General features: G+C 48.0%; 1 protein-coding gene and 3 non-coding genes across 13 annotated transcripts in view; all 4 read right to left on the bottom strand.

Moving 5' to 3' along the window:
* Positions 1–26,007, bottom strand: part of UBAP2 (ubiquitin associated protein 2) — a 186,256-nt gene that overhangs the window by 90,699 nt on the left and 69,550 nt on the right. For all 10 annotated transcript variants that reach the window (XM_063957893.1, XM_063957859.1, XM_063957926.1 and 7 more), the window contains exons 7-14: positions 24,106–24,163; positions 23,923–24,026; positions 22,568–22,620; positions 22,205–22,272; positions 9,873–10,062; positions 9,478–9,685; positions 8,160–8,437; positions 6,314–6,483 (exon numbers count right to left, since the gene is read on the bottom strand). In XM_063957893.1, the coding sequence (XP_063813963.1) occupies positions 6,314–6,483; positions 8,160–8,437; positions 9,478–9,685; positions 9,873–10,062; positions 22,205–22,272; positions 22,568–22,620; positions 23,923–24,026; positions 24,106–24,163 (1,129 nt within the window). The remainder of the gene's footprint in view (positions 1–6,313; positions 6,484–8,159; positions 8,438–9,477; positions 9,686–9,872; positions 10,063–22,204; positions 22,273–22,567; positions 22,621–23,922; positions 24,027–24,105; positions 24,164–26,007) is intronic.
* LOC134932875 (small nucleolar RNA SNORD121A) lies at positions 7,900–7,980 on the bottom strand. Its single transcript, XR_010179518.1, has one exon. It is a non-coding gene; the product is annotated as a small nucleolar RNA SNORD121A (small nucleolar RNA).
* On the bottom strand, positions 8,530–8,612 carry LOC134932873 (small nucleolar RNA SNORD121A). The gene has a single exon (XR_010179517.1). It is a non-coding gene; the product is annotated as a small nucleolar RNA SNORD121A (small nucleolar RNA).
* LOC134932359 (U5 spliceosomal RNA) lies at positions 17,150–17,270 on the bottom strand. Its single transcript, XR_010179330.1, has one exon. It is a non-coding gene; the product is annotated as a U5 spliceosomal RNA (small nuclear RNA).

The following is a 26,007-nucleotide window of genomic DNA, read 5'->3' as shown; positions in this document are numbered from 1 at the left end:
CCTCTCTTTTTAAGAGGGCGGTCTCAACAGCCACCCCGTCAAACGCAGCCGCGCTAAATCGGGGTAAAGAAAAGGACCCTGTTGTAACAGGTCTGGACGTATCGGGAGTGGCCACGGATCGTCTGCGAGTAATCCTCGAAGATCCGAGAACCAAGCTCTCCGAGGCCAATGAGGCGCCACTAGTATGACTGTGAGCGACTCTCTTTTGATCCGTTTTAGCACCAGAGGGAGCAGCGGAAACGGTGGAAACAGATACACCAGACTGTACGGCCACGCGACAGTGAGAGCATCCACCGCGACTGCCTTTGGATCTCTTGTTCTGGACACATACTGGGGCGTTTGATGATTGTGTCGAGATGCCATCAGGTCCACCTGAGGATAACCCCATCGCTGAACCAACATGTGAAACACTTCTGGATTTAATGACCATTCGCCTGGGTGAAGATCCCGACGACTGAGATAATCCGCTTCCCAGTTGTCCACTCCCGGAATGAACACGGCCGACAATATCACCTGGTGGTATTCTGCCCAATTGAGGATTCGAGCTACTTCCCGCATTGCCATGCGGCTTCTCGTTCCTCCTTGTTTGTTGATGTATGCGACCGCTGTCGCATTGTCCGACTGCACTTGGACAGGCTGAGAGCGAACCATGTGCACCGCTTGTCGTAGCGCATTGAAAATCGCGCGGAGTTCTAGAACATTTATTGACAGCAATTTTTCGTGATCCGCCCAGAGACCCTGGAGCTGACAATTTTGAATTACCGCTCCCCAACCTCTGAGACTGGCGTCCGTAGTTAGAATTATCCAATTGCAAACTCCGAACCGTCTTCCTGCGGTTAAATTGTGTTCCTTGAGCCACCATAGCAGAGAAACTCTTGCTATTGGTGACAACCTTACTCTGTGGTGAATCTGCAGATGCGAGCCCGACCACTGGGCAAGCACGTTCAGCTGAAATGGACGAGAGTGAAATCTCCCGAACTGAAGCGCCTCGAAAGCTGCCACCATTGTGCCTAACAGGCGAATGCACAAGTGTACCGACACTGTGCGTGGTTTGAGTACTAATTGTACTAGATGGCGTAGCATTTGTACTTTCTGTTGTGGTAGGTAAATCCTTTGATTGACCGTATCGAGAATCATACCTAGGAACTGAAGGCGTTGAGACGGAATCAGATGTGATTTCTTGAAATTGACAATCCAACCGTGGTGAACCAGTACATTGTAAGTTAGCAGCGCATGTTGGGTAAGTATCTGTTGAGACGGAGCTTTGATGAGCAGATCGTCTAAATACGGAACTATCGTCACTCCCAGGGATCTGAGGTGAGCTATCATCACAGACATTACTTTGGTGAATACCCGAGGCGCTGATGACAGGCCAAACGGCAGAGCCTGAAACTGGTAATGGTTTTGGCGTATTGCAAATCGTAAGAATTTCTGATGAGGCTGCCAAATTGGAATGTGTAAGTACGCATCCTTGAGGTCTAGCGCAATCATAAATTCCTTGGTCTCTAACCCCGCAATCACCGACCGTAGAGACTCCATTTTGAATCTGTAGTAAGTTACGTACTGATTGAGGCCCTTTAAGTTCAATATTGGTCTGACTGAGCCATCCGGCTTCGGGACCACAAATAGACTTGAATAATAACCCTGACCCTGTTGGTGTACAGGGACCGGAATCAACACTGCCGAATCCAGTAAGGACTGAATGGCAATTTGCAAAACTGTCCTCTTGTCGTCCGACAGAGGCAAACCTGTCTTGAAAAACCGCAGAGGCGGAAGACAGTCGAACTCTATTTTGTAACCTTTTAACACTAAATTGCGAATCCAGCCCTCCGCGGACGTGTGGAACCACGCCCCATGGAACGTGTGAAGGCGTGCTCCCACAATTGGAGATCCGAGATGGGCTGGTAACCCGTCATGCCACTGGCTTGTCGGTAACCTTAGCGTCTTGGCGAGTTGTGTTGGTTTGATGGAAACCACGTCCTCGACCACGTCTAGCAGGCGTGGCTGATCCTCTGCCACGTCCTCGAAAGGGCTGAGGTCTAAAGGATTTGAACGAAGGTCCAGCGTACCTTCTTCTTGGCGCAGGTGGAGGCAATGGTAAGAACACAGACTTACCTCCCGTAGCCTCCTTAATCCATGCGTCCAATTCTGGACCAAACAACTTCTTGCCATCGTAAGGCAACGCCTCTATACTTCGTTTGACCTCTGCCTCCGCTTGATAAGTACGCAGGTAGAGTGCTCTTCGTGCCGTAACTAGCGAAGATGAAATACGAGAAGTGAGCTGACAGACGTCAGTAGACGCTGTACAGAGATACTCTACAGCCTCAATCATTTGATTCACCTGAATTATCAGGTTTTCGTCATGTAAAGCCGATTTGAGTTCTGTAAGCCATATTATGAGCGCCTTAGTGACCCAAATGCCAACCAATCCAGGTCTTAGCATCACACCTGCTGCTACATACATGGATTTAAGCATAGTTTCTATCTTACGATCTGACGGATCTTTAAGCGTAGTAGCTGATGGCACTGGTATGGTTAATTTCTTGGTAAGCTTTGACACTGAAGAATCAACTATTGGTGGATTCTCCCATGTACCCGTTACCGATTCTGGAAACGGATAACTAGACTTAAATCTGCGAGGTATAGAAAACCGTTTATCTGGATTCTGTCTGGATTCTACTAACATCTGATTTAGAGAATCCGACACAGGAAAACTTACTGGCGTCTTCCGTCGTTTAGTAAATATGACCTGATCATTGGTGAGAGGCTGCTCAGCTTCAGGAAACCTTAGCGACTGCCGTACCGCTCTGATGAGATCATCAATGCCGGAACTGTTAACATCCTCGCCGTCTGACTCCACTTCGCCCTCCTCCCCCTCATCGTGTTCCGTGAGGTCTGGGATGGAATCGTCAGACTGCAACATAGCAGACACTGGAAAATCATAAGACATATGAAAATTATCCCGTTTGCCCAAAATGGATTTGGACCCTACGCAAGGCTGAGACGCCTCCGGTAGTTCTGGCGGTCTCACCCTAGACTCAGATCTTAGCGTTTCTCGCTCCAGACGAGCAGCGGTCATTTCTGTCTGAAATTTCTCCAGTACATTTACTAACATACCCCACGGAGGATCCGGTGATGAAATTGGTTGCAAAACCGGAGCAGAAATGGTATTCTGAACGGAATCCACAAAACATACGTTACATGTGGTAGATCCATCCGGTAACACACTGCCACATACTTTGCAAATATGCTTTTTAGTTTTTGCTGGTGCCTTACTCATTATGGCGACAGACAATACAATACACAAAACACAGACACCTGCACGACTCAGTAAAATAGCAATAAGGTGGCTCTGTATATATATCTGGCCCAGTGCAATACACGTGGCCAGTACTATAAATTTTGATCCCAAATTCCCACGAACACCCCTGCGCCTCCGGTGGAGAAGAGATGTAGGACAGGAACGTTCTGGAATCACAGAGGAAGACACAGGAAGCATGTTAAAAATGGCTGCCCTGCTATACTTATACATATAATCACAGTGCTGCATTCACTGATTATACTGTAATAATCCCTCTGCTGCTGCAGTATTTCACTGATATGTCCCCCCTGTAATGGCTGTTTATCTTATTACAGCGGCAGCGCAGCGTGTGGGCCCCCAGCGGGTATCGTAGAGCGCTATGTGCCTCGTGTGTCCCAGCGGTGGGCTCCTGTATAATAGCGTGTCAGCTACCAAGGTAGCGCTGCGGCGAAGTGAGGGTCGTTCCGAGGTGCCTGGCCGGAGGCTGTGGCCTAACGGGCGGGTACCTGAGCGGGGAGAGCCGCGGCGCCTGCACGGAGGTCTGTGGCCGAACGTGCGGGCGCCTGAGTGGAGAGAGCCGCTGCGCCTGCACGGAGGTCTGTGGCCGAACGTGCGGGCGCCTGAGTGGAGAGAGCCGCGGTGCCTGCACGGAGGTCTGTGGACGAACGTGCGGCCGCCTGAGCGGGGTGGAATGGGCGGGCGCCTGAGCGGGAAGATGCCGGAGGCTGAGAGGGGAGAGCCGCTCCTTGCCGTCACCCAGCACTATGTCTCCACACGTCGGGGCGGCAGCGGGAGCTGACCGCCCCGTTTCACATACCTCACTCCTGCAGACGTGCGGAGGCTCCGACGGGGCTTTTCAGTAAGCGCCGGCCAGCCAGTGCAGGAGGATGTGAGGGCTGTGAGGGAGCTCTTTCAGAGAGGCCCGACACGCCCGTGCTGCAATCAGCAGCTGCACTATCCCTGACCCTGCCTTTTGGAAGGGGGACAGGGATGTGGTCAAACAGTAGAAAAAATAAAAATTAAAAATAAAAGTTTCTTCAACAAAACCGTGACTTCAGCTAAGCATGTGTTGCCACGTTCAGCACAGAAAAAACACTGAGTAAGTGCTCAGGGATATGGAGGGGTGGAGTGTTACTAAATTTAAATATTCAGTGCTGTGTTCCTACGGAAGCCCGTCCATATCCCAAGAGTACTCCAGTGACCCCTAGTGGATGAAAAAGAAATCAATATTTCCAGTCAGGGAATCCGACCATGCCAACCCAGCACTGCACCTCCAGGCTGAGGCGATAGCTGGTCGCAGTATAACACCAGTATGTGTGTAAATACCTTTTTTTGGATACCCTCCTGCTTTCTATCAGCAGGATCCTTAAGGGCGGCCATCTCATGAGAGGGTAGAGCCCTTGTTCTTACAAGCGTGTGAGCGCCTTATCCCCCCTAGGGGGTGTTTCCCAATGCATCCTAACCTCTGGCGGGAAAGGGTATGCAGCCAATACTTTTTAAGAAATTATTGTTATCGGGGGGAAACCCACGCATCATCACACATTTTATTTCTCAGATTCAGGAAAACTACAGGTAGTTTTTCCCTCACCGAACATAATACCCCTTTTTTGGTGGTACTCGTATTATCAGAAATGTATAAAACATTTTCCATTGTCTCAATCATGTAACGTGTGGCCCTACTGGAAATCACGGTTGTCTCTTCACCGTCGACACAGGAGTCAGTATCCGTGTCGGCGTCTGTATCTGCCATCCGCCTGACGGCCTATGAGACGTCTGGACAGGCACAAGCTGAGTAGCCCGCTGTCTCATGTCAACCACTGTTTTTTTATATAGAGCTGACACTGTCACGTAATTTTCAACAGTACATCCACTCAGGTGTCGACCCCCTAGGGGGTGACATCACTGTTACAGACACTCTGCTCCGCCTCCACATCATTTTCCTCCTCATACATGTCGACACACACGTACCGACACCCAGCACACACACAGGGAATGCTCTGATAGAGGACAGGACCCACTTAGCCCCTTGGGGAGACAGAGGGAGAGTTTGCCAGCACACACCAGAGCGCTATATATGTATAGGGACAACCTTACAATAAGTGTCTATCCCTTATAGCTGCTTATATCTGTTATTTTGCCAAATAAGTGCCCCCCTCTCTTTTTTACCCTGTTTCTGTAGTTGCAGGATGCAGGGGAGATTCTGGGAGCCTTCCTACCAGCGGAGCTGTGTGGGAAAAATAGGCCCCGCCCCCTTCACGGCGGGCTCTTCTCCCGCTTTTTTCTGGAAAACTGGCAGGGGTTAAATACATCCATATAGCCCAGGAGCTATATGTGATGTATTTTTTTGCCAACTAAGGTAAATTCATTGCTTCCCAGGACGCCCCCCCCCCAGCGTCCTGCACCCTCAGTGACCGGAGTGTGAAGTGTGCTGAGAGCAATGGCGCACAGCTGCAGTGCTGTGCGCTACCTTATGAAGACAGGAAAGTCTTCTGCCGCCGATTTATGGACCTCTTCTTGCTTCAGCATCTGTAAGGGGGCCGGCGGCGCGGCTCCGGGACCCATCCATGGCTGGGCCTGTGATCGTCCCTCTGGAGCTAATGTCCAGTAGCCTAAGAAACCCAATCCACTCTGCACGCAGGTGAGTTCGTTTCTCTCCCCTTAGTCCCTCGATGCAGTGAGCCTGTTGCCAGCAGGTCTCACTGAAAATAAAAAACCTATTTAAACTTTTACTCTAAGCAGCTCAGGAGAGCCACCTAGATTGCACCCTTCTCGTTCGGGCACAAAATCTTAACTGAGGCTTGGAGGAGGGTCATAGGGGGAGGAGCCAGTGCACACCAGCTAGTCCTAAAGCTTTTACTTTGTGCCCAGTCTCCTGCGGAGCCGCTATTCCCCATGGTCCTGACGGAGTCCCCAGCATCCACTAGGACGTTAGAGAAATAACCAGTGTAGTATTGTCTGACACGTGCCATCACGCGGCCCAGAACACTTGCACTCATGGAGGGACTCACTCACCTTATGGTCTTTGAATACAGGTTGTTGGGTGTCTGACTTCCATTATCGGGACTTGCGTTTGAGCCAAACTCTGGCAAGGTGGGTTCTGAACCAAACTCCAGGGCTCCAAACTGCACGTTTAACCCTGTGACTTCAGCTGATCCTGGCATCTCCACAGCGGACGCGGGAATCTACAAAGACATTGCACGTGTTATACTGAACGGAAAACGCCGGAGGAAAGTAGGGTTCACTCATGACTACTTAAAAGGAGTTATTCACATCATTTTTCATACTCCAACCCTTTGTAGAAAACATTTTAATATGATGCACTAGCCATACTTCTAAAACAAAACCATAGTGACTACACGAGAGGACGGGGAAGATAGAAGACTGGAAACGCGTGACCGGCTGCAGTATCAGCACTTGGATGTACAGAGCGGTGGATGCGACCGGATTCCAGCATGTTCACCTAATATCTAGTATGATAAGTGCTTCCCAAACGCAGTCATCAAGGCACCACAATAGTACTAATCAGTTCATCTGTGCCTGAGCATGGATATTCTTAAAACGTGGACTGTTGGGGTGCCTTGAGGAGCACGTTTGGGAACCACTGTAATATGGAGAACTCCAATAAAGGGAGTGATGGGAAACGCATTTGGAGAAATTCTATACAGAAATCACCCTATTTTAATAGTTTATAACAGAGTTGTGATTTAGCAAAAAGCAATACACTCAGACCAACCAAATACACAGGACCGCAAGATCATCCTGCGGCAGCTGTGGCTAACGTGCTGGGGTACTACGCACTTAGGGGGTCATTCAGCCCTGGTCGCACGCAGGTGGTTTTTTGCACTGCTGCGACCAGGTAATCGCCGCCTACAGGGACGCCATCTGCTGTGCAGTTTCTGCACAGCCCAGGAACTCAGCCGCTGCGACGATCCGGGCTGATGCAGACATCAGGACCCCTCCTCCCGAATGGCTGCGCACGCCCGCGTTTTTCCGGACACTCCCTGGAAACGGTGAGTTGCCCCCCCCCCCTCCTCCCCACAAGAACGCCTTCTTCCTGTAAATCTTCTTGCGATCGTCGGTGCGATCGTTTTCTTCGTTCTGTCGCTGCCCGGCGATGGCGGCCGAGATGCCTGCGCTTTGCGGTGCATGTGCTGTTCAGACCCGATCGCATGGCTGCGAAAAAAGGCAGCATGTGATCAGGTCTGAATGCCCCCCTTAGTGCACTCTGGAATTTGCCATTCAGCTATATAGAACAGGATACCTTGTGTAGCGGCAGGAATCCTGCCTAACATTACCACCATGGCCCCTGGACGTCATTTCACCAATGTCAAAACACAATTGGGAACAAATGGGGTAATAATTAACAAAGGAGGGGATCTATCAAAGCTTGGAGAAAGATAAAGTGGAGAGAGATAAAGTACCAACCACTCAGTTCCCAACTCATTTTTCAAAAACATTCTGTACCGTGACAGTTAGGAGCTCATTGGTTGGTACTTTTTCTCTCTCCAAGCTTTGATACAGGCTCCAATCATCCAGCGACTATACCCCATTGTATATATGCTCCAGTGTCCCGTAGTGGATGAAGGAGAAAAGGGCATATCCGGATCACTCAGAACTGTTGACCTCCACACAGAATTCAGATATGTGCTTGGAAAAGTAAACATCACTGTGTTCCGAATAGCCCATTATATTATAACCGCCCAGAGCAGAGGTCGCTAGGAAAATCCCTAGCAAAATTACACAACTCGACCGCGTTAAGTATTAGAATAAACTGATAAAACAAAACAGAATAAAATCAGAACATTGAACTACTACTGCAGCTTGGGGGATACAAAGGACTGGTCTTCAAGTTGCTGACCTTTGAAGTGGGTGGTATCCTCCGTTTCTGGGGCTTGAGGTGCTTCTGCTGCTGCGTTTGTTGGGCAGACATTGCCTGTGAGTCCAGGGACAGACTGGGGAGCTGCAGCATTTTGCCGACGCTGGTGGTGCTGTCCACCGGAGAGGTTTCCCGCAGCTTCACCTGGGGGGAGAAGGTCTCCAGTCCAGGAGGTTGCGCTGGCACAGACTGCATCGGGTGCTGCTGCCGCTGAGCGAGCTGACTCAGGACCGGCGAGGGCTCTGGCTGGGATTTGAAATCTGAATTGAGGAACACAGGACAAGTGGTTTCACAAGGGAGGGGGTCTTTACGTCTTGGTGGAGGGATACGAAAACCTAGCAGCACTCAGGACCTTCAGAGCACTCAGCACTGCTACTCTCCACACACGGAATTCAGATATGTGCTTGGAAATAAATACATCACTGTGCACTGAATAGTCCATGATACCTTAGCATCCTGCAGCACGAGGTCTAGAGGCCACAGGAAAATTACACAGAAGCACACAAATCACAATCACAGAAAAGTGCAGAAATGATGAAACGGTTTATAATAAGACGCTTTGTTGCATATGTGCAGTTCTATACACCAGTGTTGCTTTAATCATAAATCAGAGTAAAGTTTAATGAAGCCTGGAAGAAGCCGTTGGAAATTCTGTCTTAACGGTAATAAAGAATGCACTGGGTACAACTGACCGGAAAACATGACATATGATTTCTGCCTGAAATCGCCTGTTGACAATGCAAACTAAACTACTGTAGCTGCCATTTGACATACAGGTTGTGAATAATTGGTTCAGCAAGAAGTGTAAACATACAGTAGAAAGGAAGTGCACCGATCAGCCCCACGGTGGCAATTGTAGTCAGTCATTTGCAGCGTGCAACAGTGTGTTTCTGAGCTTTCAACAGGCAATATCACTTATTTTCAAAGTGGACTGTCCTCCAACCCCCTCCCCCAATAAAAGGTCAAGGTTAAGTCAAGATAGAGAATTACTGCCATTTTTTATCTTCTGAAACAGGCATTCCCAACCTCGGTCCTCAAGGCACATTAACAGTGCAGGTTTTAGGGATATCCAGGCTTTAGCATAGATGGTTGAATCAAAATAACTGAGGTACTAATTTAATTACATGCGCTCAGGCATAGATATCCCTGAAACCTGGCCTGTTAGTGCGCCTCCAGGACCCAGGTTGCCTGGTCTAAAGTTACAATATATACAACCATACAAAGCAGTCTTGCATAAAACATAGCACCATCGAGAAACACTATAGCCATACTGGGCTCATGGAGAAAGAAGGGTCCTTACCAAACTGAGCGAGGACCGATGACGGTGGCGCAGAAGGCTTTATGTCCCAGGAAGAAGAGGAGGTTGTGTTGCTGCCAGTTTGCTGAGAATTCTGGGATGTGAATTGCCCCAATCCCGGACTCTTCAGCTGCTCCAGAATCTGGGAGCCGGCAGAGTTTGTCAGTTTTGAAGACCCAAGCTCACCAAACCCAGAGCCAAGGACAGACGACTACGGGAGAAGAGAAACAGAAACCAGGTGATATAGGAGAACATGATCAGCCCAGTCTGAGCTCCGAGCGACCTCCCTGCACCTAATTCTCTCTAGGCGCTATCAATCGTCACATCCGACGTACAAAGTGACAGTGCACGATTTCTGCAAATGACGGTGGGGACGTGGCAGAATGAATCCCGCTTACCAGACTCTGAGGAGTGAAGCTGCTGACCGCACTGGTGCTGCTGACTGCCGGTGCGCTCTGGGAGCTGTGCTGGGAGTTGGTGAACACCAGGGCCTGGCCAAAGTTCTGCTGCTGAGCGGGACCGTCGTAAGCCACAGATTCCGTTTCGCTGCCTGACTGCGGCTTCTGGAGTAAGGCTACCAAGTCAATGCTGAAAGCACAAATCAATGCACGTTAATGGACAGGTCTTCAGCTGTCAGCCGCGATCAATGGTACAAGTATATGCTTTGCATTCAGTGCTTTTATAAGAGGAACAACCCCTGTTACACATTACAGTGGAACCCTTTAAACCGTAACAACGGACACGTAGCTTTGACTACAAGGAGATTTTATGGTAGACTTAGCATGGTTAAATCTGTCTGCGAGGTACACTGGATTCCACAGGGAATATATTGGGGTGTAGAGTTGGATCTTGATCCAGAGGCACCAACAGGCTAAAGCTTTGACTGTTCCCAGGATGCATTGCATGGACTCCTCTATAACCCCGCCTCCGTACACTGGAGCTCAGTTTCGTTAACCAGTCCAATGCAGTAGCAGGTAAGAGAGAAGGCAGATGTTAGTTACAGAGAACCACATTCTCACGACAGGAGAAGGGACCAGCGGCTAATGCCATACAAACCCAAAGAAGCTAAGTGCGTCAGGGTGGGCGCCCTGTGGAATCCAGTGTACCTCGCAGAAAGATTTAACCATGGTAAGTCTACCATAAATCTCCTTTTCTGCAGCGGGGTACACTGGGATTCCACAGGGAATACATCGGGGATGTCCTAAAGCAGTTCCTCATGGGAGGGGACGTGCTGTAGCGTGTACATGAACCTGGCGTCCAAAGGAAGCATCCTGGGAGGCGGAAGTATCAAAGGCATAGAACCTAAAGAACGTGTTCACTGAGGACCACGTAGCGGCCTTGCACAATTGTTCTGCGGACGCACCGCGGCGGGCCGCCCAAGAAGATCCAACAGACCAAGTAGAATGGGCCTTAATAGCAGCACGAGCCATGAGACCGGCTTGCGCATAAGCTTGTGCAATCACCATTCTAATCCATCTGGACAAAGTTTGCTTATTCGCAGGCCAGCCACGTTTGTGAAAACCAAAAAAGTACAAAAAGGGAATCTGACCTCCTGATAGAGGAAGTGCTTTCCACATATATACGTAGAGCCCGTACCACATCCAAAGACCGCTCTTTGGAGGACAAGTCAGAAGAGATGAAGGCCAGAACCACAATCTCCTGGTTAAGGTGAAAAGAGGACACCACCATAGGAAAATAACCTGGGAGAGTTCTGAGAACTGCCCGGTCACGATGGAATATTAAAAAGGATGGACGGCAGGACAAAGCACCCAAGTCCGAAACCCTTCTAGCAGAGGCAATAGCCAGCAAAAAGAGGACCTTGGCAGTGAGCCATTTAAGGTCCACCTTCTCAAGAGGTTCAAATGGAGACTCTTGCAGGGCATTCAGGACAACAGACAGATCCCATGGAGCCACAGGAGGGACATAGGGCGTATTGCGAATTCAACCTCCCTGAGTTAATGTATGAACATCAGGAATAAAGGCAATTTTCAGATGAAACCACATCGACAAAGTAGATATGTGAACCTTGAGGGAGGTTAGACGAAGTCCTAAGTCCAGGCCTTGTTGCAAAAAAGCCAGAAGTCTGGAAGTACTAAACTTTTAAATACCGTAATTCCTAGCAGCACACCAGGTGAAGTAAGAATTCCAGACCCTATAATAAATCCGTGCAGAAGCCGGTTTGCAGGCCTTTAGCATAGTTTGGATAACCGCCTTAGAAAATCCTTTGGATCTTAGGAGTGAAGCTTCAAGAGCCACGCTGTCAAAGCCAGTCTGGCCAGGTCCGGGCAGACACAAGGGCCCTGAACGAGGAGGTCTGGGCGTTGAGGAAGTAGAAGAGGACTCTCTATCGACAGACCCTGCAGGTTGGAGAACCAATGCCGTCTGGGCCACGCTGGAGCGACGAGAAGTAGTATTCCTCCTTCTTGCTTGAACTTCCACAGAACCCTGGGCAGGAGTGACACTGGCGGGAACATGGAAAGTTCCATGGAATTGCCAGTGCGTCCATGAATGCTGCTTGAGGATCCCTGGTCGTTGATCCGAAGACCTGAACTTTGTGATTGTGTCGAGACGCCATCAGGTCTTCATCTGGTAGACCCCACTTGTCCACTAGGAGTTGAAAGACTTCCTGATGAAGACTCCACTATCCGGCGTGCACGTCCTGACGACTGAGGAAATCTGCTTCCCAGTTGAGGACTCCCGGAATGAACACTGCCGATATTGCTGGCAGATGGCGTTCCGCCCAACGAAGGATTTTTGACACTTCCATCATTGCCATGCGGCTTCGAGAGCCGCTTTGATGTTTTATGTATGCCACCGTGGTGGCGTTGTCTGATCGTACTTGAACAGGCCTGTTCTGTATCAGACGTAGGGCAAGAGTCAAAGCATTAAACACTGCCCGCAGTTCCAGAATGTTTATCGGAGGAGCGATTCCTACATGGTCCACCAACCCTAGAGAGAGTGTTGCTCCAGCACCGCGCCCCAACCCCTCAGACTGGCATCCGTAGTCAGTAGCACTCAGTTGGGGATCGAGAAGGGAAGGCCCCTGCTCAACTGTTGGTCCTGTAGCAACCAGCTTCGTGACAGACGAACCTCCGGAGTCAAGGAGATCATCTGGGACCTGATCCGATGAGGCAGGCCGTCCCACTTGGCAAGGATTAATCTCTGCAGAGGGCGGGAATGAAATTGAGCGTACTCTACCATGTCGAAAGCCGAGACCATGATACCTAGAACTTGCATCGCCGAATGTATCGTCACTCTTGGGCGAGAAAGCAAGTATCTGAGCCTGTCCTGAAGTTTCAGGACTTTCTCCGGAGACAGAAACAGCCTCTGGCTGTGTGTGTCCAGCAGTGCCCCCAGGTGCACCATGCTCCGAGCAGGGATCAGCAAGGACTTTTTCCAATTGATGAGCCACCCGTGGGATTGTAGGAATTGGATCGTCCATTCCAGAGACTGAGGAGACCATCTTGGGAGTCCACCAGGATCAGCAAGTCATCCAGATATGGCAGGATCCTGATTACGTGACAACGGAGATGGGCCGTCATCACGGCCATTACCTTGGTGAAGATCCAAGGGGCCATGTACAATCCAAATGGCAGAGCCTGGAATTGATAATGTAGGTACTGCTGACGCGATATGGCATTAGGAATATGCAGGTAAGCATCCTGTATGTCCAGGGATATCATATAGTCTTCGGGTTCCATGGCCAGCACAATAGAGTGCAGAGTTTCCATACGGAATTTGGACACCCTCACAAATTTGTTCAATGTTTTGAGGTTGAGTGTAGGCCGGAAAATAGGATTTTGGTACTTACCAGGTAAATCCTTTTCTTTGAATCCATAGGGGGCACTGGAGTACTCTTGGGATATGGGCGGCGTAGCAGAACAAAGGCACTGAATATTTAAATTTAGAACTCTCCACCCCTCCATATCCCTAGAGTACCTCAGTGTACGAACCCAGTGTTTTTACTGAGCGAACTACTATAGAGAGGTTGACAATGGAGAATTCCTATAACATAACGGACAACAACAAAGTTGACCCATAACGTTAGTGTCAACTAAACAGTTGACAGCATAACCGATAGACCTTTATAGTTTGAACCAATCGGTTAAAATGTGTTACCATAAGCTCCTTTGAGCTTAATACAAACCAGGTAAAACGTGTTACCCTAAGCTCCTCTGAGCTTAAAACAACCCAGGTAAAACTGCTCTGGGTGGGCGTCCAGTGCCCCCTATGGATTCAAAGAAAAGGATTTACCTGGTAAGTACCAAAATCCTATTTTCTTTTTCATCCACTAGGGGTCACTGGAGTACTCTTGGGACGTACCAAAGCTTCCCTCGTGGGCGGGAGAGCTGTTTGACACTTGTAACAGTAGGCAGCCAAAGCTAGATGCTGATGCCGCAACCATTCATAACGTGTAAACGTGCACAAACGTGGTGCACTGAAGGCTATGTAGCCGCGTCGTAGACGCTCCACGACCCGCTGGGTCTGACATTCCCACAGAACCTGTGGGATGAGCTATTACTGACGTAGGCGATTGTAACTTAGCCTTAAAGTAAGCCTGACTTGTAGTCATTATTATCCCACTGGATAATGTCTGCTGAGAAACTGGCTAACCCCAGTTGGCAGCATTATAGAGAACAAACAACGTATCCGTATCACGTACTGTAGACGTTCGGAACATATATAAACGCGTAATGCGTGTACCACATTCAGAATTCTAGAATGTGCTGTCAACACAGGAACCACTATTGGTTTATTGATGTGAAGAATAAGAAAGCGGAATTCGTCCGAAGATCTGCTTTGTCATGAGAAAACTCAAATACGGTGGCTTGGAATACAAGGCACCCAAATATGAAAACAAAACCCTTGCCGAAGCTAAGGCTAGAAGAAAAATGTTTTCCCAAGTGAGAAACTTAATCCCCATTTATTGTAAGGGTTCAAAATATGAAAACTGTAAGAAATCTGAACCCAACCTCAAGTCACCTGGCGCTGTAGGTGGGATAAATGGAGGCTGCACTTTGATGACACCTTGTAGAAAGGTGTGTACAGACGCAATAGAGTCAAACGTCTTTGAAAATAAGTTGACCACACAGATACCTGCACCCTCAGTGCAGATAAACGCAGTTTTCCATCCCACCCCGTTTAACAGAATACGGGTAACTTGAAGGATGATGTCGGAAACTTCCGAGCTTTACCACCTATGTAAGCACACCAAATTTTGTAATAATGAGCTGCCTTAAGCGGCTTACTAGCTCGTAACATGGTTGGTATAATACTGTAATGCCCTATTTCTTTTCTTAAGAGGGCGGTCTGAACCCTCACCCCGTCAACCGCAGCTGCGGTACATAGGTAATAGGTACATAGGTAACTATGGGTAAAAGAACATTCCCTGTTGTAACAGGCTGGACGTATTATGAGCGGGCCAAGATCGTGTGCAAGTATTCCTTGGAGATTCGAGAAGCAAGCTCTCCGAAACCCATGAGATATCACTAGTATGACTGTGACGAACTGTCTTATGATCCGTTTTGGCAACGGAGAGAGCAGCGGAAAATGGTGGAGCCAGATACACGATGCTGAATGACCACACGAATGTGAGAGACTCCACCGCCACTGCCCTTGTGATCTGTTGTTTTGTACACATACTGAGCTTTTGTAATTGTGGCGAGATGCCATCATGTATACCTGAGGGTAACCCCCTTCTGTGGACTCACATATGAAACACCTCTGGATTTAATGTCCAGTTTTCAGGATCTAAATCCTGACGGGTGAGATCATCTGTCTAACAGATGTCCACTCACGGAATGAACCCCGTTGACATTATCACATAATGGTGTTCTGGGCAATTGAGGATTCGAGTTACCTGCCGCATTGCCATGCGGCTTCTTGGTTCTCCCTGGTTGTTGTGTATGCAACTCCCGTTGCGTTGTCTGACTGTTGGTCAGACTGAAAGCGAAGCATGTAGTGCATTGTAAAATGCACGGAGTTCCAGGACATTTATCGACAGCAATCTGTCGTGATCCGTTTCAGAACCTCTGTCGCTGATCTTTTTTAACTACAACTCCTGAACCTCTGAGACTCTCGTCCAGATTATATACACCCTCGCCCCTCTGTGGGAAACGCGAGTGAAGGCCGGCGAACTAAATCGCTTTGAAACACATCATTATTCTTAACAGGCGAATACAGCAATGTACCGCTAGTGTGCGTGTTTTGCACTAATTACTAGATGTACATTTGTTCTTGCTGGTGTAGTAGGTAAATGTCTTCGATTTACCGTATTTTTAGATGCGATTATTTTTGAACTTGATCTGCCACCGCAGTATACATTAGTAGCGCAAGTTAAAGGAACTTTGTTGAGACAGAGTTCTTATGAGCAGATCGTCTAAGTATGGAACGATTGTCACTGGCAGGTCTCTGAGATGAGCCATCATCACCAACATCACTTTGGTAAATACCCGAGGCGTTGACAAGAAGCCAAATGGTAGACCTGAAATGGTTAATGGTTGTGGCGTTTTGCAAACGCTAGAACCTGTGATGACCAAACCGGAATGGGTAAATACGCATTGTGAAGATCAAGTGAAATTATGCAATTTTGTGGCTCCAATATGCAAATACTAACCGCAGAAAATCCATTTTCAAACTGCATTAAGTGACTTGCTGATTGAGACTGCGACGGAGCTGTCTGGTTTTGTTACCCCAAACAGAGGGGAATAAGTAACCCTGACTCTGTTGGTGTACTACTGCCTGGTTATAAAGACAGATGAAAACTAGCAGAGACTAAATGGCAACCTGCCAAACCGTTCGACAGAGGCAGTCTTATCCTTTAATCTGTAAATAGCTGAGACATCCATGAGTTGATGTCTGGAAACCCCGCAAATGTAACGTGTAAAGACGCGCTTCCACATTGGAAAATGGAGATGGCCTAAGAGGTCATCAAGCCACTGGCTTGCTGACTGTAGCGTCGTGTCGTTACAAGGCGTGACTGTTTTGTACCACCGCCTTGAAAAAACTGAAGTCTAAAGGGATTAAACGCCGGCACAAGTATTTCCGTTTTGATACTGGATGCGGTAATGGCTGAATATCAAATTTAGGACCAAACAAGCTCTGGCCTTGTCGCGCTTAAACTAGCGACGATGAAAAGTGAGAATCGAAGTAACCGGCGTTAGCAGAAGCTTTACAGATATACTCTGCAGCTTCTTTTAACAGTTTATTGTTTCCATACATAGTCTAGTGACCCAAATGTATCTTGGGTCTTTATAATGTTTGACACAGACGCATTTACCAATGGCGGATCGCGTCATTTTGGAAACGATTAAATAGTGGTTAGAGTCTACTTAGTCTCTGTAAAAACGTAGACATTGACTCACTGGGCCGCACTATCTGAGTGCTGGACTAATGTACCCTTCTCACTCGTAGTTATCGGTGTGAGATTTGACATAGAATCGTGCATTAAATTATAAGACCAGTTAAATAAACACCCTGGTACCCAAAGGGAAATTGGCCCTTTGGAAAGACTGTCCTTCGTTAGTGCTGGTGGAGTAACTTCCGAGACTCCGTTACCGCTCTTTTAATTTGAATTGCCAATGCAATTTTTAGTCTGCGCTAGAGCCTTACTCGCTATGCAGACAGACACCACAATAGTCAACGGACAGACACTTGCACGACTTATTGAAGTTATTATCATATATATATTTTATTGCTGAAAAGCATATTTATATGAAACTCATGGTTGTTTCTCTCAACGGAAATCTGTAGTAAAAAGCGAAAGCTTTATTCGATCTGAAGAGAAACCAGAGTATTCTTTATGTGAAAAGCAATTCACATGGGCATGTGAAACCCGAACCAAATTCCCACTAACACCCCTGCGCCTCTGGTGGCTTAGAGATGTAGGGCAGGAATGTTCCAGAATTACAAACTGGAAAAACAACAGGAAGCATGTTAAAATGGCCCCTTTGCCATGCTGACTGTGATAATCACCTGAACAAGTTACAATTGTTCAGTGTTAATATAGCCTCTTATACAGTATAATCACAGTATGGGTACAACACATGCTCTATGAATAAATATATATATATATATATATATATATATATATAGGCTCAATAGCCTATGATAATTACAGACATTAATATATATATGCTCAATAGGCTATTATACAGCATTAATATAGGCTCAATAGCCTATTTGATAATTACAGATATTAATATATATAGGCTCAATAGCCTATTATACAGTGATAATCACATACATTAATATAGGCTCAATAGCCTATTATACAGTGATCATCACAGATATTAATATATATAGGCTCAATAGCCTATTATACATGATAATCATTAATATTCTGATATCACAGGACAGGTTATAATACATGTCTGCATTATTTACTGTCACCTCTGGCTGCATATATAACTGCTGTTTATATATGTATTTTACATACCCCTTCAGCAGTGAGTCGCCCGATTCCACCGCCCCCCTTCCCCCCTGTAACACTGTGTCTTCTCAGGAACAGCCGGGAAGACTTGCAGGGAGGCTTGCAGGGAGGCTGGCATCTGCGGTGCTGGGCGGTCGGACGGAGCAGCGGCCCGGTTGTCACCCTGTTAACGCTGTTAGTGAGCGTCTGCGGGTGGATGTTGTCGGCCGGACGGAGCGGCTGGGACGGGCGGACGTAGCGCTGCCGTCTGGAGCGAGTCTCAGACGTAGCGGCTGGGCGCTGTGGCGGGCGGTGCGTGGAAGCGGCATTCACTGTGACCCACCTAGCGGGGCGGCAGCCTGCGCTGACCGCCCCGTTCCCCAGCTTACCTTCCTCCTATTCAAGGCTGCGACGGGGCTTCTCTGTGTAAGCTCCGTCCAGCTTTCAAGTCATCTTGTTCCTGGCTGCGACGGGGCTTCTTTCTGTAAGCTCCGTCCAGCTTGTTCCTGGCTGTGACGGGGCTTCTTCTGTAAGCTCCGTCCAGCTCGTCTTTGATAACTTCTTGCTGGCTGTGACGGGGCTTCTGTATGTAAGCTCCGTCCAGCTCTTTGATCATTTCTTCCTGGCTGTGACGGGGCTTCTTTCTGTAAGCTCCGTCCAGCTGTTGCAGGAGACAGTGGGCTGCCTGTGGCTGTGAGGGTGCTCTTTGTGAGGACCGACACGCCATGCGCTGCCTTGCAGCGGCACCATCCCGGACCCATGTTTTTCCAGAAACTGGGAAGGGATGTGCTAAGTGTAAAATTAAAAATTAAAAAAAAAAAAAATCAAAATGAAAAATTAATAAATCTTCCATCCAAGTGTGGGAATCCCACAAGCCGATGTTAGTGCTTTGAGCACAGAAAAAACACTGGGTTCGTACACTGAGGTACTCTAGGGATATGGAGGGGTGGAGAGTTCTAAATTTAAATATTCAGTGCCTTTGTTCTGCTACGCCGCCCATATCCCAAGAGTACTCCAGTGACCCCTAGTGGATGAAAAAGAAAGACCCATTTGGTTTCGGTACTAGAAACAGGGTCGAATAGTATCCTCTGCCTCTCTGGGACAGAGGTACCGGCACTACCACTCCTGTATCCAGGAGCGAACGCACAACCAAGTGTAGAGCTTTCGCTTTTAACGGATCCGAAGGGATAACCGTAGAGCAGAACTGGCGAGGGGGACGTCTCTTGAAAGAGATTGCATACCCGTGAGAGACAATTTCCAGCATCCAGGAGTCTGAAGTGATCTTTAACCAGGCCTGGGTGGTGAACTGCAGAAGTCGGCCTCCCACCCTGGGATCCCCCAGTGGGAGGCCCGCCCCGTCATGCAGCAGGCTTCTCTTGTTTGGATGCAGGCTGACGGGCGGCCCAAGATTGTTTAGGTTTGGGCTTAGTGGTTTTGGAAGTACGAGCCTGTCTCATGTACGCCTGACCCTTTGTTTTTCCTGGCGGTCGAAAGGAACGAAAAGTAGTACTCTTTGCCTTCAGTGCAGAAGGATTAGTACTTGGGAGGAATGCAGTCTTAGCAGTCGCCAAGTCCGTCACAATCTTATTCAGATCCTCACCATATAGGATGTCTCTCTTAAAAGGGAGCACCTCCAAGGTCTTTTTGGAGTCTAGGTCCACCTTCCAGGACCTTAACCACAGAATTCAGCGAGCCAGGATAGACGTAGTAGACGCCTTGGCTGCCATTACACATGCCTCGGAGGACGCCTCCTGAATATAGTGGGAGGCTGTGGTAATGTGAGACAGATATTGTCTGGCAGTCTCAGAAATATCCTGAGGCAGCTCATCCTCTAATGCCTAAACCCATGCTTCAATTTCTCTTGCTGCCGAAGAGGCTACTATAGTGGGTCTATGTACAGCACCGGTAAGGGAGTAAATAGACTTCAGGCATCCCTCCACACATTTATCCGTCGGTTCCTTCAGTGAGGTGACAGTGGTGACAGGCTGAGTAGAAGAAACCACAAGATGGGCCAGTTTCCCACTTGTTACTCAACTCCACAGGGATAGGATAACGAGCTAGCATCCTTTTAGACATGGAGAATTTCTTTCCTGGAGACGACCAGGATTCCTGACGAATGTCAATTAAATGGTCTGAATGTGGTAAAACTGCTTTACTAACCTTCTGATGTATCAGGTTTCTTAGACGCAGTAGTGGGATCTACCTGATCATCAATTTGTAGAATCAGCTTAATAGCCTCCACTAGGTCAGGAACATCAACCTGAATTGTTGGTTCCTCGTCAGCAGCGACTGTATCAGTGTCTGACGAATCAGTATATTCCCCATCCTCATCAGAAGAATTATCTGAAATATTAGAGGATTGTGAGGAGGAAGCAGCCCGCTTAGATGACCCCTTGACCCCAGAAGGGTGTGGGGTAGACCTGTATCTAACCAAAGAGTGATTTAATTGTTGTAACTGGGTAGAGAGAGTGTCCGCCCAGGGCGGATTAACTACAGGGACAATATGAGGCTGCAATGGCACGGGAGGTTCCACAGGGGACGGAAGACGTGTCACAAGCGTATTCAGCATACCTGAAAACGTTGCCCAAGGTGGTTCCTGATTGACCACAGGTGCTGCGGGCTGACTGGGAGATGTATGGCATCCAGTACACAAACCATCAGTTACAACTTCCCCCTCAGGTAAATCCTTGGTGCAAGCACTGCATGATGCAGAAGCATCCGGGGATTTCCCGCCCTGTGTGGCAGACATTATATGGAATGTAGCCGTAGAGCGTAACAGTATAATATAGCCAGACAAACACAATACCTGCAAACAACCCCACTGATTTATGTGATAGTAAATACAGGACACAGACAGAGAATTAAAGCGGTATGAGGTGACTGAAATACACAGTAAGAAACACAAGACAGTATATACTGTGTAGCACTAATATATATATATATATATATATATATATATATATATATAAAAATGCATAGTAGATACTGGATGTATATCCCAGAATACTTGTACTAAATATTCAGGTAGCATTACACTTGTTCTTAACTAACACGGTCTAAAATGACACGTAGAATACTTAAGTGTCTGTAAAGGCACAGCGCTGATGAGGCAGGCGGATATTTACAGAGGAGACAGTGCCCTGCAGTCCCAGAATCAGCCCAGCTACTTGTGTAAAGATGGCGCCAAAATCTGTCAGGGAGTGAGGGAGAGTGAAATGCAGCTCCAGGGCGGGAACACCAGCAGTAGACGGCGGCCGGAGCTGGGGAGGGGCTACAGGTCAGCGCCTTATCCTCTATGCTGATCCTCACCGCCAGGTACTGTGGTGCCTATGTACAATGGATTTATTAAAATACGACCTGAGCTCCCTGCACTGGTGATTACAGTAGGGTCCCTGTGCAGTACAGTGTCCACGCCAGCGATGCGTTCTGTCTCCTGGGACCGCGATTTACCGGCGGGTCCCACCTGGGGGACCCTCTTACCTCCTCCCTGATGTGCAGCCATACGATCCTGGAGAGCGTCAGCGGCGGTGTGCTTCCGCTGCAAGTACCCGGGAACCGGCCGCGGGAGTATGCAGCGCTGCTAGGGAGGTGATGGAGCTGCAGCACAGCATGTCATAAAGACATATAAAGTGCTGCGGCCCTTGAAGTCTTCTAAAAAAAAAAAAAAAGAAAGCTCTTTTCAGGGCTGCCTAGCGCAGCCCCCGTTAAGTGACCTGTGATATGCAGGCACCAACTAACAAACTGAGCTCCTGTGCACGGAGGTGGGGTTATAGAGGAGACAGTGCAATGCGTCCTGGGAACAGTCAAAGCTTTAGCCTGTTGGTGCCTCGGATCAAGATCCAACTCTACACCCCGATGCATTGCCTGTGGAATCCCAGTGTACCTGGCTGCAGAAAAGTCTGTGTTCCCGTCAGAGTGTTAAGGAGAAACATTTGCAATGAACATCGCAAAGCTCATCGCAAAGCTACGTACAATTAATTTTTTTCTTTCATGGCATTTGGATCTAGCATCGCAAACTCTAATGACACTGGGGGGGGGGGGGGGGTGATGTAGAGAATTGAAAAAAAGTACAGTAATCTGTCTGTAACATTGGATTTTTAAGTATGATCTATTCCCAGTGACGCACAGCTGCGTGCCCCTGGAGCAGATATGTGTAATCTTTCCTCGCACCGCACAGGGGTGTACAACGGACGGGAGATCCCTTATAGCAATAAACAGCAATGCGCACAGTCGGACATCACAGGGAAGTCCAGCAGCACACCACGTAGAAATGAACTGCACCCCCTCCAATCTCAACTACTGTGTAAGCCCCCAGCTTACCTCTGTCCTGGGGTGATGTGGTTCTCTGAGGGAACAGAGGAAGCAGTGAAAACCTTTGTTTCAGAAAGCTGCAGGACAGAAACAGAAAGGCATGTTCCAGCTGTAGAACGTCACACTTACAATGATGCTCAGGCGTCTTAAGAGGATTTGAAAATGTAAAATAGACTAATGCCAACTGTGTTACAGTCAGGAAATTGATAGGGAAATAAGGGAACACAAATGTGGGTAGTAATAATAGAGGAGCAGAGCATCTTCCGGGGTACGGGTCAGTGACTGAGCAGCACGGCTCACCACAGCGCTGCAGGTGTAGATAACTACGTGCGCACAGGTGTGGCGAACAAACCATTATTAAACAGAACTCACATCTTCATTCCAGTCCTCTGCCGTCCATTCTTCAATAGAATTTCTCCATGTGCCTTCAACAGAAAGACGTAGAATGGGTTTAATGATTATTTATTTATTTATATATATATATATATATATATATATATATATATTAAAAAAAAAAAAAAAAAAAGTTCTATATGGGTAGCGTGGTTGGCGTTGTGGTTAGTATTAATGCCTCACAGCACTTAGGTATTGGGTTAGATTCCTACCATGGCACTATCTGCATTGAGTTTGTATGTTATCTCATGTTTTGTGGGTTTCCATCCAAACACATTCTGGTAGGATAATTGTATTCGGATGATAAAAACTACTCCCAGAAGCATAGACTGTAAGCTCACGTGTGAATGACTAAACACTGTGTAAATTATCTGCGGAATGTGCGCTCTATAAAATAACTATCACTAAATAAAAACATGAAGCATCATCAAAAAATGCCCGGATAAAGCCTCAGAGTTTGCGGCTACGGGTGAACAGAAAGAGGAAAAAAAAAAAAAAAAAAAGGCTGCAAAACTACTCAATAATGACAATGGGGGTCATTCTGAGTTGATCGCTCGCTAGCTGTTTTTAGCAGTCGTGCAAACGCTATGCCGCCTCCCACTGGGAGTGTATCTTAGCTTAGCAGAAGAGCAAACGAAAGGATCGCACAGCGCCAGCAAAATAATTTTGTGCAGTTTCAGAGTAGCTTCAGAGCTACTCAGCGCTTGCGATCACTTCAGACTGTTCAGTTCCTGTTTTGACGTCACTAACATGCCCTGCGTTCGCCCAGCCACGCCTGCATTTTTCCTGGCATGCCTGCGTTTTTTCCAACACTCCCTGAAAACGGTCAGTTGACACCTAGAAACGCCCACTTCATGTCAATCACTCTGCGGCCAGCAGTGCGACTGAAATGCTTCCGTAGACATTATGTAAAAATACATCGGCCGTTGTGAAAGTACGTTGAGCGTGCGCACTGCGCCGCATACGCAGAGGTGTCGTTTTTTCACTTAATCGCAGCGAACATTTTCAGCTAGCGATCAACTCGGAATGACCCCCAATATACTAATCAAGGCTTTAAACTCCTGTGTGCTGACCCCTCCTCTTGCTTGCCCCATAGTGCTAATCATGGAACCTCAGCACTGAGTGCAGGAATTCAGCAGACAGATCACCGGGCTGATTTAGAACCGTATTAACACTAGAAGTATCTCAGGCCTTCTAGAGCTCCTAACAACTCCTACTGCCGATCAACCATCAACAGGGCGAGAAACACAAACAAGAGAGAAGATGGGACCCTCCCCATAACAGATCAGAAACAGGGACATACAGCGAGTAAGACCTTGTGATTCCACACTTACCAGTTCCATCGTCTCCATCGCTCTGACCAGTCTCCCACACCTCTGGTTTTCCCCCAAAGCCATCATGGGCGCTGGGCTCTGTGTAGTCTGCAGGGTTGAAGGTCCTGGAACAGCAATACATACATTTCAACACACTGAGGTTCAAGAAGGAAACTCATGAAAAGCTGTGGAACAACAACATACCCCATCCCTTGTGCCGAGAATCTTCCTGCTCCCCTGCCTCGGCCGCGTCCACCGAATCCTGTAAGAGCATTTTATGTTGATCAGTGAAGCCTGGCACGTTGTCATTTAAATTACACATTTTTTTATTATTTTTTAGACAAGCTAAAATATTGCCCCCTTACTTTGCGAGAAATCCTCCTGGCAATGTCAGACTTGCGCATAATTGCGGACCCCAAGTAAGAGAGTACAACGGACTCAACTAACCGGGTCCCACTAGCAGACAATCACTTGTAGATTGCAGACAGCCCCACCATATGAAATGTAAACAAGGCCCAGCACTGTACAGGAGACATGGAGGAGCTGCTTCCAGATTCAGGCCCCCCATGGGGTGTATACGCTGTAAGGAGGGCTGAGTAGTGTTCCACGTGTTAGAGTTTGACAGTTCTAGACTCCTCTAGCCCGGATGACAGATCCTACTTACTAACACCTGTGAGCGGCTGGGCTGCAGTGCCAGTACTCTGCCAGGCTGGACACAGACCTGTGCCACCTGTGCCAGGTCCATCTGGAGTCTCCCATGTAACAGGCAGATTCTCACAGCACAGAGTCTGCCCGGCCAGTTACCAGCAGTAGGGAAAAAATAAGATTTTACTTACCGATAAATCTATTTCTCGGAGTCCGTAGTGGATGCTGGGGTTCCTGAAAGGACCATGGGGAATAGCGGCTCCGCAGGAGACAGGGCACAAAAAGTAAAGCTTTTTCCGATCAGGTGGTGTGCACTGGCTCCTCCCCCTATGACCCTCCTCCAGACTCCAGTTAGGTACTGTGCCCGGACGAGCGTACACAATAAGGGAGGATTTTGAATCCCGGGTAAGACTCATACCAGCCACACCAATCACACCGTACAACTTGTGATCTAAACCCAGTTAACAGTATGATAACAGCGGAGCCTCTGAAAGATGGCTTCCTTCAACAATAACCCGAATTAGTTAACAATAACTATGTACAATTTATGCAGATAATCCGCACTTGGGATGGGCGCCCAGCATCCACTACGGACTCCGAGAAATAGATTTATCGGTAAGTAAAATCTTATTTTCTCTATCGTCCTAGTGGATGCTGGGGTTCCTGAAAGGACCATGGGGATTATACCAAAGCTCCCAAACGGGCGGGAGAGTGCGGATGACTCTGCAGCACCGAATGAGAGAACTCCAGGTCCTCCTGAGCCAGAGTATCAAATTTGTAAAATTTTACAAACGTGTTCTCCCCTGACCACGTAGCTGCTCGGCAAAGTTGTAATGCCGAGACCCCTCGGGCAGCCGCCCAAGATGAGCCCACCTTCCTTGTGGAGTGGGCCTTTACAGATTTAGGCTGTGGCAGGCCTGCCACAGAATGTGCAAGTTGGATTGTGCTACAGATCCAACGAGCAATCGTCTGCTTAGACGCAGGAGCACCCATCTTGTTGGGTGCATACAATATAAACAACGAGTCAGATTTTCTGACTCCAGCTGTTCTTGCAATATATATTTTTAATGCTCTGACAACGTCCAGTAACTTGGAGTCCTCCAAGTCACTTGTAGCCGCAGGCACTACAATAGGCTGGTTCAGATGAAATGCTGACACCACCTTAGGGAGAAAATGCGGACGAGTCCGCAGTTCTGCCCTGTCCGAATGGAAAATCAGATATGGGCTTTTGTAAGATAAAGCTGCCAATTCTGACACTCTCCTGGCAGAAGCCAGGGCTAGAAGCATGGTCACTTTCCAAGTGAGATACTTCAAATCCACCTTATTTAGTGGTTCAAACCAATGAGATTTTAGAAAATCCAAAACTACATTTAGATCCCACGGTGCCACTGGAGGCACCACAGGGGGCTGTATATGCAGCACACCCTTAACAAAGGTCTGGACTTCAGGGACTGAAGCCAA

This window comes from Pseudophryne corroboree, chromosome 1, assembly GCF_028390025.1.
Source record: "Pseudophryne corroboree isolate aPseCor3 chromosome 1, aPseCor3.hap2, whole genome shotgun sequence".
Lineage (NCBI taxonomy): Eukaryota > Metazoa > Chordata > Amphibia > Anura > Myobatrachidae > Pseudophryne > Pseudophryne corroboree.
Note: the sequence above shows the minus strand (reverse complement) of the source record. Positions and strands in the feature narration are given on the sequence as shown.